The following is a 14745-nucleotide window of genomic DNA, read 5'->3' on the forward strand; positions in this document are numbered from 1 at the left end:
AATATTAATCTGAGAAGACCCCTCTTTTCGGAAACATCAATTATTTTCAATTTCCTCTCTTCCCTTTCCAATTCATAACTCCGTGTTCTTACAGTTAAAAATATAGCATAGATACAAATTATGTCCTGTTTTTTACTTATGATTTCTATGCATATTTAGTGCATACTAGACCATTGGGTTGATACATTATGTTATTTTAATATTCCCTCATTAAACATTGAAATTGTTTCTCTTTTTTTATTATTTTACTTAATGAACATCTTTATTCTCTTCTTTTAAATATTTTATTAGGATAAAGTACCAACAATGAGATTACTTCATGTAACGGGATAAGCTTTTGTATGTCACTGGATATCTGTTGCCAAATTGTCCTAATAGATAGTGTTCCCAGCAGTACTACGTGACTATGATAGTTTTGCCATAGAACTTTCTTTCTCACTTAGAGGTTAACTTAAAAAAAAAAAATTCATAAAAAACTTTTTATTCTTTCTCTTGTTTAAATTGCCTGATCCTATTCTTCTCTCTATTTATCCTTGGCTTAACCTACCATGTAGAATTTGACTTAAGTATCTTAGCAATTTAATATTATCTTAATGCTTAGAGGGCTTCTCCATGCACTTGCAGAAGTGTTTAATAAAAATTTCAGATTGAACAGGGATCACAAAGAGGGTCCTGGACAGGGCAGAAGAAAAATATGGAATGAGATTCAAATTCACACAAAAAGACCAGACTTACTGGTTTGATAGATACTGGAGGAATCCCTGAGTCTATAGCCGCCCCCCCTTCCCCTGACTGCCTGATAACTCAGAACTGAAGCCACTTTCGAAGTCTGCCCTCCAGGCAAAGATTACACAGGCCTGTAAAACAAATAATAACACATGTGAGGAACGTGCTTCCTAGTTCAATCAACTATAGGAGACCAAATGGGCAACGCAAGCCCAAAAGCAAAGATGAGAAGGCAGGAAGAGACTGGAAAACTGTACAAATGCGCATGGGGAACTTGGGGTGAAAAGGGAAAGGGGGAGAGTGCTGACACATAGCAGGGATTGTGACCAATGTCACAAAGCAATTTTCATATAAATTTTTGAATAAGAAACTAATTTGTGCTGTAAGCTTTCACCTAAAGCACAATAAAAAATTTTTTTAATCTGAAAAAAATTTCAGCTTAATATATGTCTTAGGATGGGTTCTCTAGAGGAACAAAACCAATGTAGAGAGGGAGATTTATTTCAAGGAAATGGCTCACACAGTTGTGGAGGCTGGCAAATCCCAAATCCGTTGGTCTAGCATCAGGCTGGAGGCTTCTCCTGTCTCACGTGATTGCAGGGCCTGACGAACCCAAAATCAGCACATTAGAGGGCAGGCTGCTGGCTCGTCGGGCTGCAGGAACTTGTAAATCCCAAAATCTGCAGGTCAGGCGGCAAGCTGCTGGCTCACATCCCAAGAACCGGAGGTCAGATGATGACAAGTTGGATGCAGAATGGAGAGAAAGAGAGCTTTGCCAGAACATCCATATATATTGGATGCAGGCCACACCCCCAAGAAAACTCTCCTTACATCAGATCATAAAACTGAGAATTACAGCCTAGACAGGTTGGCACATAACATAAACCATCACGGATATACTTTCAGATAAGCCTACCATTGGTCTACGTCTACCTTTGAATACAAGGTTCCAAGCGATGACATGGGTAGTTGGATAACACTCAATTACCAAACACAAAGAAGAAAACAGGTGATTTGGTTTAGTATGATTCTTATATTTGGATTTTTATTATAATTTTAATGTAGGATATTTTGAAAAGTATTATGAATAAACTGATCCTTGAAAAAAAGTTACTAACTAGAACAGCAACACCGATCTTTCATCGTTGTTCAGTATTTCCTGTATGCAGGTTTAGTTGAATGCCAGTAGATGGCACTAATTACATAAACAATTCAACAAGTTAACGAAGCGAAAGAAATACATGAGATAATTTTTTGTTCTTATTTGTTATATGTCATATTCTCAACAATTACATTGAAGCTTATTTTTATAGTTTGCTCTCTCCCATGATAAAAAAAATTAAGCCCAGTTTATTTCCAATTAATTCTACTAAATTGAAATATCTGATATTGGTTATTGCTCAAGATGGTGCATTTGAAAAGTCCTGTGATGAAAAATGGATTCGCTTATTCTGTCATGATTGACTAAACCACACGGTCGGTTAAAAGCAATCAGGTAGACATGTCCTGACCTGAGGATTCAGAAGCGATTTATGAAGCATTTTAAGAAACCCCAAGTAGAAATTTCAGGGGAAAAAAAAAAACTGACATTCATTCTCTTTCCCATACAATGTATAGCAGTTGGCCAAAGACCTCCGCCAGTGGCAGATAAATGTAGACGTGGCAAATGACTTGGCACTGAAACTTCTCCGGGATTATTCTACCGATGATACCAGAAAAGTACACATGATCACAGAGAACATCAATGCTTCTTGGGGAAGCATTCATAAAAGGTATGAATGATATTATTTCTAAAACTACTCTTGGCTATCATGATGGGGTGATGACAGTGAATGGACAATGCAAATTTGTTTTCCCAATTGTGCTAAACTGGGACTTGGAAGGGTTCAAGCTTGGCTAAAGTCCTGTTATTTTAAAGATGAGGAACCTGAGGTCTGATGAGATTAAATGATTTGCCACAGTCACAAGCTAGTGACAAAAGCAAGAGACTAGACAAAAACAGAAGACTGATTTGTAGCTGGGAGAACCATTTATCAGACTGCTTTGAGGACTATATCCCAAGAAATATCTTTCTATTCCATCATGGCACATGTTCTTCCATTTTTAATCTGACAAAGAGGTGAATTTGGGCTCCGTGATGGCATTACAGCTGTCCATGGTGCCATAGTTGTATCTTACTCCACACACCCAATGGGAAAATCCATATAGGGTAATATGATTCATAGCTTCATTTCTTATTGTATATCCATGGCAATCAATAGGTCTTAGAGAAACCATCTCCTCAAACTAGATCCTGTTCTCTTATTTATTAGCACTCAACGGCAACGGGTGTACGGGTATCCCAATTATAAATAAAAAGGTTTATCTAACTAATTATTTAATGTTTGTCCTCCATATTATTCTAAATTCCATGAGCAGAGACTGTGTCTGTTTTATTTGACACATTCCCAGGTCCTGAACCAGGGCTTTGTGTATAATAGGAAGATGGTAAATATGTGTCGAATGATGATTCTTTTTGCATAATGTAGAATTACATTGCACATGCTGTGGTAAGTTAACGATTGTTGGTGTACTCATTTTGAGATGAGTCAGAAAATGGAGGCAAATATACCTGTACAATGATGAGGAAGTCCACAGTGAAAGGTAAGTAAACCCCAGAGGATGACATGAATTACTGAAGAAATCAGGAAGTCAATTAGGTGGTCTTTATTAAAAAAGGAAAAGGCCACGATTGAGAGAGAAAAAAAAAAGATTTTGAACTAAGAGCAGGAACTCTTAGGAGTAATGAGTTATTGATACACGAAAACTGAGAGACCAAGTAAATCTTGAACCTGAAGTTAAAGACTGAAGAATGAAAACTCCCTCGAAACTTGATCAAAGCTATTGACACTGGAGAATAGAGCAGTTCTCCTTCTGAATTCCAAATGGTGGGTATTCAAATGACCATAAAAAAGAAGATTCAACCTGAATTTGAGGAGTTACATTTGGGGCCCTGTCAAGGAAGCCCTAGCGGAAAGAAGGCAAGCTTCAATGGAGGGCCGATATGTGGAAAAAATTCTCAAAATTACTGCCTCCTCTGCGTGGCAAAGTTTGGACTTTCTGCTCCAAATACAGATCTGTTTAGTTAAAGAAGGGTAGTTTAGGCTTGGGAAGGCTTGTTCATATGAGATCAGTTGGTATCAGAAAGTTAATTGTCAAGTATCAATAGGAAGTATCTGCTTCTCAAAGAAAAGTCTCTTTTTGGAAAGCAAATTAAGATCAGAAATGAATTTGGTGAGTTCAGGGAATGTAAGCTAAGAAGGGACCAAGAAGAAAGCTTGTTTGTGGTACAAAACTAGGGCTTCAGGAAACTGGCCTATCCCATTTACAACACTCTTTCTAGAAGACCCTTCTCACCACATTCTCACACTCCTTGATTCCCCAAGAGGCTCTCTCATTTTCTCAAGGTCTTTAGATTATTCAAGGGAAGGGCTTCCAATTTATATTTTTTTTGTATTTGTCTCTAAAAACCTTTCAAATAAAGAAGATATGTATTTACTTTCCCACTGGGTAAAGTTATTAGAATTTTAGAAGCCAATTTATATTTTTAGTTGGCCCATACAGAATCTGCAATTCACCAAGTTAATTTTGACTCATGCCTCTAAAGTTCTTCCCTGTTCTTTTCTCACTTTACACATACTCTTAGAGAAAATCCAACCACTTGTATACTTTTAGTCTGCTGATTACTATCCAATCTATATTGCCAGTTGAAATGCTCTTCTGAGTTTCGTATCTGTATATCCTACTGCTTCCAGTTCATTTTATTGTCCCACAGGAACTTCGAACTGAATAGATTCAAAGCACAACTCATCTTTGGCCTCCTACAACCTCTTTCTCGAAATACACATACTTCTCTTTCTACGATCCCCATCTTAGTGAACATTACCACCACCCATCTGATTGTCCAAACCTGAAACCTAGATGTCATGCTTGACTCTTCCCTTTACACGGCCATCCCAATAGCTAAGCTGTTAGAAAGCTCTTTACCACCTAAGTAACTTCCAAATACAGTCCCTTCTCTCCATGCATACTTTCCAACTATCATTTCTTCCCTGAATGACCACATCACTCACCTAACTGGTTTCCCTCTCTCTAGTCTTCCTATTTTCCACCCATTCTCCATAGATAATTCAGGATGATCTTTCTAAAATGCAGTATATTCATGTAGCTAACCTTCCTCTCACTTTTAAAGCCTTTAGTGGCATATCCATTGCTATTTGAAGACAGTCCACAGTCAATTGACTGCTGCTATCTTCTACATTAGAAATTCACATTTTGTGTAGGCTATTTGTGTCAATTGGACAGTTTAAACCATATCCTGCTTTGGCTATAGCTTCTCTTATTTTGCATTCCTATAGATCTTATGCTAGCTAGATAAAGAAAACTCTTTATGTGATCTTCTGCTCTTGATCATCTTTGTGTGTGTTTAGCTAAACAGTTAAGAGTATATTTATAACATTTATGTGCTATATCACTCCAAAAAGAGTTAGTGCCAATTTTAAAGTGTTTCCTTTACAAAGTGGTTATTCCATTTCCTTGTTTCTACCTTATTTCTTCTATCCATTTTCTAATGTTGGTGTTTAAAGTCTCCAAAACTGCAGCTATATGGCAGGATATAAAAACTTTCACTCTTGTTGTTCATCCTATAAACTCAATTTAAAAAGGAAAGATTAATGACATTGACGCTTGGGTTATAGGAGAAAATATCTCATAGCTTTGAAAAAAATCTTTAACCAAGAATTTTTAGATAGGAGAATCTCTGTTGAAAACATCCTCATTGCATCATTTCTCACTGTTCAGGTGAGACATCGTTTGCTACTCAGTTATTGCCTTCACTGAAATTCTGAATCATATGGATAAATCAATGCAAAAATTGTATATATTTGGCAGCCTATTTAAAACAATCCAATATTTGTAGCTTTGATGCACTGGCAGGCTGTAGTTTTAAGACATAATAAAAAAACAAAAGTAAACTAATTTTGTGTTTTAGTCTTTAAGTTTATTCACAGATCAGAGGAATCTTCAAATTCTACATGGGCTTTTGACCAGGTCTTTTTTATATTATCATTTTCCTGTAGATAAATATAAATTGCCAAATATGTCTAAAAGAAATTAATCTACCATTCATGAAAAGAAGAAAAAGCTCAACTAAATTCTGCAGTATAAAAACTCATCAGAGCATAGATCATCATTGTGACCTATGGAGAAAAATATTTTGTTTTTCTGATCGTATTCCCTATAGAGTCCATGTTAACATATAAAGCCAGAAATGTGGGCCTCTGCAACTTCATTTCTCTCTTCAATCTCTGTGAATAGATATGAATTTCTGAATAAGATAATATTAGATGTGGATATTACAAATTATCGTGGGAAGCCTCTAAGGATTAGATTTCAAGGACTGCCATCTGGCTGATGGCTTTATGATGGCACTGTCATGAGATTTCATTTCCTTATTTCTATTCCAGGATCGCTCTTTAAACAAGAAATGAGCATTAACTCTGCCTTGTCTGTCTGTAGCTGTGTGAGGGCTTCCACAACTACCAGCCAGCAAGGAGCAAGCTTATTAAGTAGAGGGGCTGGTCCTAGCATAAGAGGGCTCCACATGGCTGGAAGTTCTTCACATAAGCCCCCAGATAGCTGACAAATCCCTCTAGATTCTAGGAAAGATTTAATGTAGATGTGTGTGTATATACATATATTTGTACATGCATAAATGCACATATACTCTCATATACATACGTGTGTGTGCATATCTAGGTACATGCATGCACATACTCTATTCCTTAAAAGAATATCTCAGTATCCTGTCCTCCCTAATAGTACATTCCAGATTCTGATGATCACGATAAATAGTGGATGAACTGAAAAATTTTCTCTCTTCTCCATCTTTGGCAACCTTAAAGGCACTTGTAAGTCACTCCTTGCCTCCCTATTCCTCAGTCCTTTCTCTTCTTCTTCTGTTTAGAAGAAAACAAGAAAAGCCCCGTTTTGTGTGTGAAGGAGCCCTGGGTGCGCCGTGGTTAAGCACTCCGCTGCTAATCAGAACCCACCAGCCGATCCACCAGAGAAAAACATGGCAGCCTGCTTCCGTAAAGATTATAGCCTTGGAAACCTATGGGGCAGTTTTACTCTATCCTATTTTTTTATAGGATCACTGAGTCAGAATTGACTCAATGGCAGTGGGTTTGGGTTTGGCTTTGGTTTTGGTATGCATGTGGAAAAGAGCTCCTCTAGCTGGGCACCGAATCTCTTTTACATTCTCCGACATGTTCTTTTGGTAATTATTCTGCTTTTTTTCTCCAGGATCTTTGACTTCTTTCTTCTTGCACCTTCCTTTCAACCAACCAAGATGCTTAAGTATTCTCCATCCTAAAAGGACTTTTCTTGGGTACTATCTTTTCTATCCAGCTACACTTGTGCCTTAGTTATCTAGTGCTGATATAAAAGAAATATCACAAATAGATGGCTTTAACAAACAGAAATTTATTTTCTCATAGTTAGGAGGCTGGAAGTCCAAATTCAGGGTGCTGACTCTAAGGGAAGGCTTTCTCTCTGTCGGTTCTGGGAGAAGGTCCTTGTCTCTTTTGAACTTCTGCTCCTGGGTGATCTTCATGTGGCTTGGCATCCCTCTTCCCACATCTCTGCTTGCTAACTTGCTTGTTTAATCTCTTTTATATCTCAAAAGAGATTGACTTAAATCACACCCTACACTAACCCTCTTTCATTAACGTAACAAACACAACCCATTCCCAAATGGGATTATAACCACAGGGATAGGGGTTAGGGAAACCCTGGTGGCGTAGTGGTTAGGTGCTACGGCTGCTAACCAAAACATCAGGAGTTCGAGTCCACCAGGCGCTCCTTGGAAACTCTGTAGGGCAGTTCTACTCTGTCCTATAGGGTCACTATGAGTCCGAATCGACTCGACGGCAGTGGGTTTGGTTTGGTTTTTTTTATAGGGGTTAGGATTTACAACACATATTTTGGGGGGACACAGTTCAATTCATAACAACTTGTTTCTCCCTTACCATCAAAAATTTTGGAGCAGTAATTGGCATTACTCTTTCCTGTTCTTCAGCTCCCAGTTAGGCTTTGAGCCGCTCAAATTGGCTTCCCCAGCACCACCATTTTAATGATAAAACAAGAACTTTCTAAGATCGACGATGTTCTTCTAATCGCTAATTGCCCTATTTGTGTCTATCCATGTACTTGATTTTAACATTGGTCCTGTTGACCATCTCTATTAGTTAAAACTTTCTCTTCTTTGGTGCAATGTGGAAACATACAGAGGGAAGGGGGTTGAGATTATGCGTGGGTGTGGCCGGACAGAAGTGTTGCCATTTCAATATAGTGTTCAAGAAAGGTTTCACTGAAGGGGTGACATTTAAGCAAAACCAAAAGAACACAACGATGTGAGCCATGCAGACAATTGGAAGAGAAGCAGTCCAGGAGATTCATAATAAGTGGAAATGCCCTGAAACAAGACTACACCTGGCATGTTGGAGGAACCTTAAGGAGACCAGTGGCAGGAAAGGAGTGAGGGAGCAGGAGTGTAGTAGGTGACGAGTTCAGAGAGGAAACACGAATATGATTACGTTAGGGCCTCATTTACTTTGAATGAGATAGGAGTCATTGGAGGGTTTTGAGCAGAGGAATGGCATGTTTTGAGTTATCTGGCAACTTTGTTCGAACAGAGCAAAGAGAAGGATGAACAGAAACAGTGAGACCATTAGGAGACTGTTCTCATAACTGAATTGAAAAATGACTGGCCTAGACTAGAATGGGAGAGATGAAGGTGGTTAGAAGTGGTTGTACACTACTATATTTTAAACACAGAGCCCAAAGGGTTTTATAATGGATTGGATTAAGTCATGAAAGAAAGAAAAGAATTAAGAAAGACTCCAGGGTTTTTTGCCTGAGCAACGGCACATTGAATTCCCATTTACTGAGATGGGGAAGGCTCCCTGAAGAACACATTTGGGAAGGAAGATGTAGACATGCTACATTTGAAATGCCTCTTAGGCATCCAAATGGAGATGTGGAGTAGATAGCTGGATTTAAAATCCTTAAGTTCCAGGGAATGGTAGTGGCTAGAGATACAAACTTGGGAGTTGTCACAATCATCAGTGTAGGCTCCTTCTCCTCTAGACAATCTTTACATGTTGGTATCCCATTCTTCATTCTCTCCCTTCTTTCTCTATACACATTTCCTACTGTGCCTGTTGACTTCAACTACCATTTATAATAAGACTCCTTGGTTTTTATCTCCATCTTTATACCCTTTTCCTGATCTCCAGAACTGTACTTTAAGCCACTTACCATAAATCTCCACTTGCATACACTACAGACTACAAACCATCTAAAGCAGAATACATCATCTGCCCCTAAAACAATGTTAGATTCCCTGTGTTTTCACTGGTGTTTAATTGCCTAGCTTAATTGTCTCAAAAACTAAAAACCTAAGAATTACCTAAGGGGGCATTCGTGGTACAGCAGTAGAATGAGGAAGATCCAGGTTCAATTACCAGCCGATGCAGCCCATGTGCAGCAAGCACCTGTCTGGCAGTGGAGGTTTGTGTGTTGCTATGATGCGCAATTGCAGACTAGGAAGAAAAGCCCAGTGATCTGCTTCCAAAAATCAACCACTGAAAACCCTATGTTTCACAAAGGTCCCATCCACAACCAATCATAGAGGTGGCACAGTACCAGGCAGCATTCCTTCATGTTGTGTATGGGGTCTCTGAGTTGGGGGCCAACACAAAAACAACAACAAGTATTACCATCAACCTTTCCTTCCCTCTCCCTTTTTCACTCTACTGACACATGTATTAAATTGACTTCCAAATCCTATGAATTCTATTTTTAAAAAATTACTCTAAAAAGCTAGCCTCTTTTCTTTATCCCTATTGTCATGTTCTTAGCCTAAGCCCTCTTCTTTTGCCTGGGAGATTGCGACCACCTTTTCTCAGTGCTCCCAGCCATCAATGAGTCTATACTTATTTGGCCTTCACACTTGGACCAGGGTTGTTATCCTTAAAATAGCTTTGCTTTCATAAAAAAAAGCTTCATGTTGCTGCCAGCACCTTTTTATTTTCATTTTCCTCCTGAGACATGATGCATGCCGTTTACATATGTGATATACTCTGAAAAGCATGCAGACATTTTTCTGAAAGTTCTTGTTTTTTCTGTGTGTGCTTTAAGTGAAAGTTTACAATTCAAGTCAGTTTCTCATACAAAAACTTAACACACACATTGTTATGTGACCCTAGTTGCTCTCCGTACAATGTGACAGCACACTCTTTCTCTCCACCCTGTATTTCCTGTGTCCATTCAACCAACTCCTGTCCCCCTCTGCGTTCTCATCTCGCCTCCAGGCGGGAGTTTTCCACATAGTCTCATGTGTCTACTTCAGCTAAGAAGCACACTCCTCACCAGTATCATTTTGTGTCGTATAGTCCAGTCCAATCCCTATCTGAAGAGTTGGCTTTGGGAATGGTTCCTGTCTTGGGCTAACAGAAGGTCTGGGAACCATAACCTCTGGGGTCCTTCTGGTCTCAGTCAGACCATTAAGTCTGGTGTTTTTACGAGAATTTGAGGTCTACATCCCACTGCTCTCCTGCTCCCTCAGGGGTTCTCTGTTGTGTTCCCTGTCAGCGCAGACATTAGTTGAAGCCGGGCACCATCTGGTTCTTCTGGTCTCAGTCTGATGTAGTCTCTGGTTTATGTGGCCCTTTCTGTCTCTTGGGCTCATATTTTCCTTATGTCTTTGGTGTTCTTCATTCTCCTTTGCTCCAGGTAGATTGAGACAAATTGCTGCATCTCAGATGGCCGCTTGCCAGCTTTTAAGACCCCAGACACCACTCACCAAAGTGGGATGCAAAACGTTTTCTTGATACACTTTGTTATGCCAATTGACCTAAATGTTCCCTGAAACCATGGTCCCAGACCCCCGCCCCTGCTATTCTGTCCTTCAAAGTGTTTGGTTGTATTCAGGAAACTTCTTAGCTTTTGGTTTAGTCCAGTTGTGCTGACTTCCCCTGTATTATGTGTTGTCCTTCCCTTCACTTAAAATAATTCTTATCTACTGTCTAATTAGCAAATGCCTCTCTCCATCCTTCCCTACCCTCATAACCATCAAAGAATGTTTTCTTCTGTGTTTAAACCTTTTCCTAAGTTCTTGTAATAGCTGTCTCATACAAAATTTGTCCTTTTGCCACTAATTTTGCTCAGCATAATGCCTTCCAGTTTCCTCCATGTTATGAGATGTTTCACGGATTCATCATTTTTCTTTATCGGTGCATAGTATTCCATTGTGTGCATATACCATGATTTGTTTATCCATTCATCCGTTGATGAGCACTTTTGCCATTTCCATCTTTTTGCTATTGTAAACAGTGCTGCAATGAACATGGGTGTGCATATATCTGTTCATATTCTTTGCCAATTTTTTAATTGGGTTATTTGTCTTTTTGTTGTTGAGGTTTTGTAGTATCTTGTAGATTTTAGAGATTAGATGCTGATCGGATTTGTTGTAGCCAAAATTTTTTTCACAGTCTGTAGGCTGTCTTTTTCACTCTTTTGGTGAAGTCTTTGGATGAGCATAAGTATTTGATTTTTAGGAGCTCCCAGTTATCTGGTTTCTCTTCTGGTGTTTGTGGATTGTTAGTTATGTTTTTTATACTGGTTATGCCATGCATTAGGACTCCTAGCATAGTCCCTATTTTTGCTTCCGTGATCTTTATTGTTTTAGATTTTATATTTAGGTCTTGCTTATGATATATTAGTACTATATTATAGTTATAAATATTAAAGCTAAAATGGCCCTAAAGCCACCAGTTCCACCCTCTCATTTTAGAGTAGCTTATTTTTACTTCCCTCTCATACAAAATTATCTTATATCTTCTCTCATCTCTCTCCCATTGCCTTCAAATCAATTCCAACTCATAGTGACCCCGTAGGACAGAGTAGAATTGCCCCATAGGGTTTCCAAGGAGTGGTTGGTGGATTAGAACTGCTGACCTTTTGGTTAGTAGCCAAGCTCTTAACCACTGTGCGTGCCACCAGCGCACCTATACTTTCTAGTCCATCGTAAAGAATAAAAAGATTCAGTACATTAAAAAACCCAATCCATCAGTAACTTCATTAGGTATACTTCTTTTGGCAGTATGAGGAATTTTCTTTTTTCTCTTCAGGAGGAGTTATATATATAGTTACAAGGCACTTCTGTTTTTATAAGCTGAGACGCAATCTTCTCAACTGAATATGAGGCATAAGAATTCTCACTATCCTACAGTAGGATAATATAATACCTGTAATGTGGAACTTTGAAATTCTGGGCCAGGGAGTGTCGGGATTCATATGGATCTAAAAGGCTCTTAGTAGTAACTGCCTGCTTCATTTTATGTCATATCCTTTAAAGTAATTAGAGTGTTTCCAGTTTGCAGGGATTGCATGCAAAGGGAGACATTTGGAACCATATCGCTGGTGATTTACTGGTTTGGAAAATTACCTGGTGAAGTAGCCAAGTAGCCATTTTCATTCTAACCCAGTCCTATAGTCCTGACCTGGGTTCTATGAGCACACCCTACAGACATTTTACTAATGAATAATAAAAAAAAAAACTCTAAAATTAAAAAAAAATTACAATAGTTACTTAAAGGAGAATTATGGGACAGCAATCAACCTTTCTTTTCTTTGTTTGTAACTTTAACATTATGGAGGCTAAAATGAAAGTGAATGGGATAAAGTTTCCTTCATATTGTTTAACTGAACCATTAACGTTAGCGACAGCATACTTACCCATTATATTACTTTTGATTATATTTATATTTTTTCTTTTCCCTTCCATCTGCATGCATCATTTTCAAAAACAGGCTTTTTATTTCTTATTTAATTTTGGAAAGTTGAGATAATTTAATGAATGGATATAATCATCATTTGCCTGGCAGTTTTAACCTCTACAATTCGAGCAGTCTTGAAGGTTGGGGATCTTCTGGCTTTTTTCAATTTATAATAGGGGTTTTCTTTCTATAAACCATTAATTTAAATGTATTCCTTATATTTGAAAATTGTGTAGGGCATATAGTTAGTGAGTTTTGTGAAATTTAAACTTTTTAATCCCACCTACCACCACCCCCCCCCCAAAAAAAGGGCTCATTTAAACAATTCTAGGTGGTGGTCGCCATGAGGTGAGATCAGCTCAAACTGGTTTGGTTTGGATTTAGGTGATGGTCAGCAGCAGCACCAGTAGAGGAAACCTGATACCACCCCTGGCTCACTGAAGCAAAGAGCTTGACTCAGGTCCCTGGTCTTGTATGGAGCATTTTTGGTTTCTTGAACTCAATAGAATCTGAACTCTTTGGCAGCTACGAGCTACTTCCACGCCCAGAGCCCAACAGCCCCATGGCTTCAGCCCTGGTCATCACTTTGTGTTTCTATGCCATTTCTGACCCACAGAGCTGTTTCTTTTATTCCTAAGCCCAGGCTGTGCCTTTTTGGTTTTCTGTTTTGATATTTTATCTATTATTGTTCTGTTGTTACAAGCTTCTTCTATATTTTAAAATACTTCTTCTACTATGAGCATTTCCCTTGAGAACAAGAACCAGACAAGGATGCTCTTTATTACCGCTCTTATTCAACATTGTGCTGGAGGTCCTAGCCAGATCAATTAGGCTAGACAAAGAAATAAAGCACATCTAGATTGGCAAGGAAGAAGTAAAATTATCTCTATTTGCAGGCAACATGATCTTATACACAGAAAACCCTAAGGAATCCTCAAGAAAACCACTGAAACTAACAGAAGAGTTCAGCAGAGTATCGGGATACAAGATAAACATACAAAAATCAGTTGGATTCCTCTACACGAAAAAAAAAGAACATCGAAGAGGAAATCACCAAATCAATACCATTTACAGTAGCCCCCAAGAAGATAAAATACTTAGGAATAAATCTTACCAGAGTTGTAAAAGACTTATACAAAGAGAACTACAATACACTTCTGCAAGAAACCAAAAGAGACACATAAGTGGAAAAACATACTTTGCTCATGGATAGGAAGATTTAACATTATGAAAATGTCTATTCTACCAAAAGCGATCTACACATTTAATGCAATTCCAATCCAAATGCCAATGATATACTTTAATGAGATGGAGGAACAAATCACCAACTTCATACAGAAAGGAAAGAGGCCCCGGATAAGTAAAGCATTACTGAAAAAGAAGAACAAAGTGAGAGGCCTCACTCTACCTGATTTTAGAACCTATTATACCGCCACAGTAGTCAAAACAGCCTGCTACTGGTACAACAACAGATACATAGACCAATGGAACAGAATTGAGAACCCAGACATAAATCCATCCTCATATGAGTAGTTGATATTTGACAAAGGCCCAGTGTCAGTTAAATGGGGAAAAGACAGTCTTTTTAACAAATGGTGCTAGCATAACTGGATATCCATCTGCAAAAAAAATGAAACAAGACCCATACCTCACTCCATGCACAAAAACGAGCTCAAAATGGATCAAAGACCTAAATACATATCCAGTGCCGTCAAGTTGATTCTGACACATAGCGACTCTATAGGACAGAGTAGAACTGCCCCATAGAGTTTCCAAGGAGCGCCTGGGGGATTCAAACTGCCAACCCTTTGCTTAGCAGCCATAGCACATAACCACTATGCCACCAGGGTTTCCAAATAGACCTAAATATAAAATCTAAAACAATAAAGATCATGGAAGAAAAAATAGAGACAATGTTAGGAGTCCTAATGCATGGCATAAACAGTATACAAAACATTACTAACAATGCAGACGAAAAACTAGATAACTGGGAGCTCCTAAAAATCAAACACCTCTGCTCATCCAAAGACTTCACCAAAAGAGTAAAAAAGATTACCTACAGACTGGGAAGAAGTTTTTAGCTATGACATTTCTGATCAGCACCTGATCTCTAAAATCTACATGATAATGCAAAAACTCA

At 38.4% G+C, this 14745-nt stretch overlaps 1 protein-coding gene across 12 annotated transcripts in view; it reads left to right on the top strand.

Moving 5' to 3' along the window:
* Positions 1 to 14745, top strand: part of DMD (dystrophin) — a 2447064-nt gene that overhangs the window by 1855069 nt on the left and 577250 nt on the right. For all 12 annotated transcript variants that reach the window (XM_049872854.1, XM_049872851.1, XM_049872858.1 and 9 more), the window contains one exon: positions 2344 to 2498. In XM_049872854.1, coding sequence (XP_049728811.1) covers positions 2344 to 2498 — 155 coding nt within the window. The remainder of the gene's footprint in view (positions 1 to 2343; positions 2499 to 14745) is intronic.

The sequence above is a fragment of the Elephas maximus genome, chromosome X, assembly GCF_024166365.1.
Source record: "Elephas maximus indicus isolate mEleMax1 chromosome X, mEleMax1 primary haplotype, whole genome shotgun sequence".
In the NCBI taxonomy this organism is placed as follows: Eukaryota; Metazoa; Chordata; class Mammalia; order Proboscidea; family Elephantidae; genus Elephas; species Elephas maximus.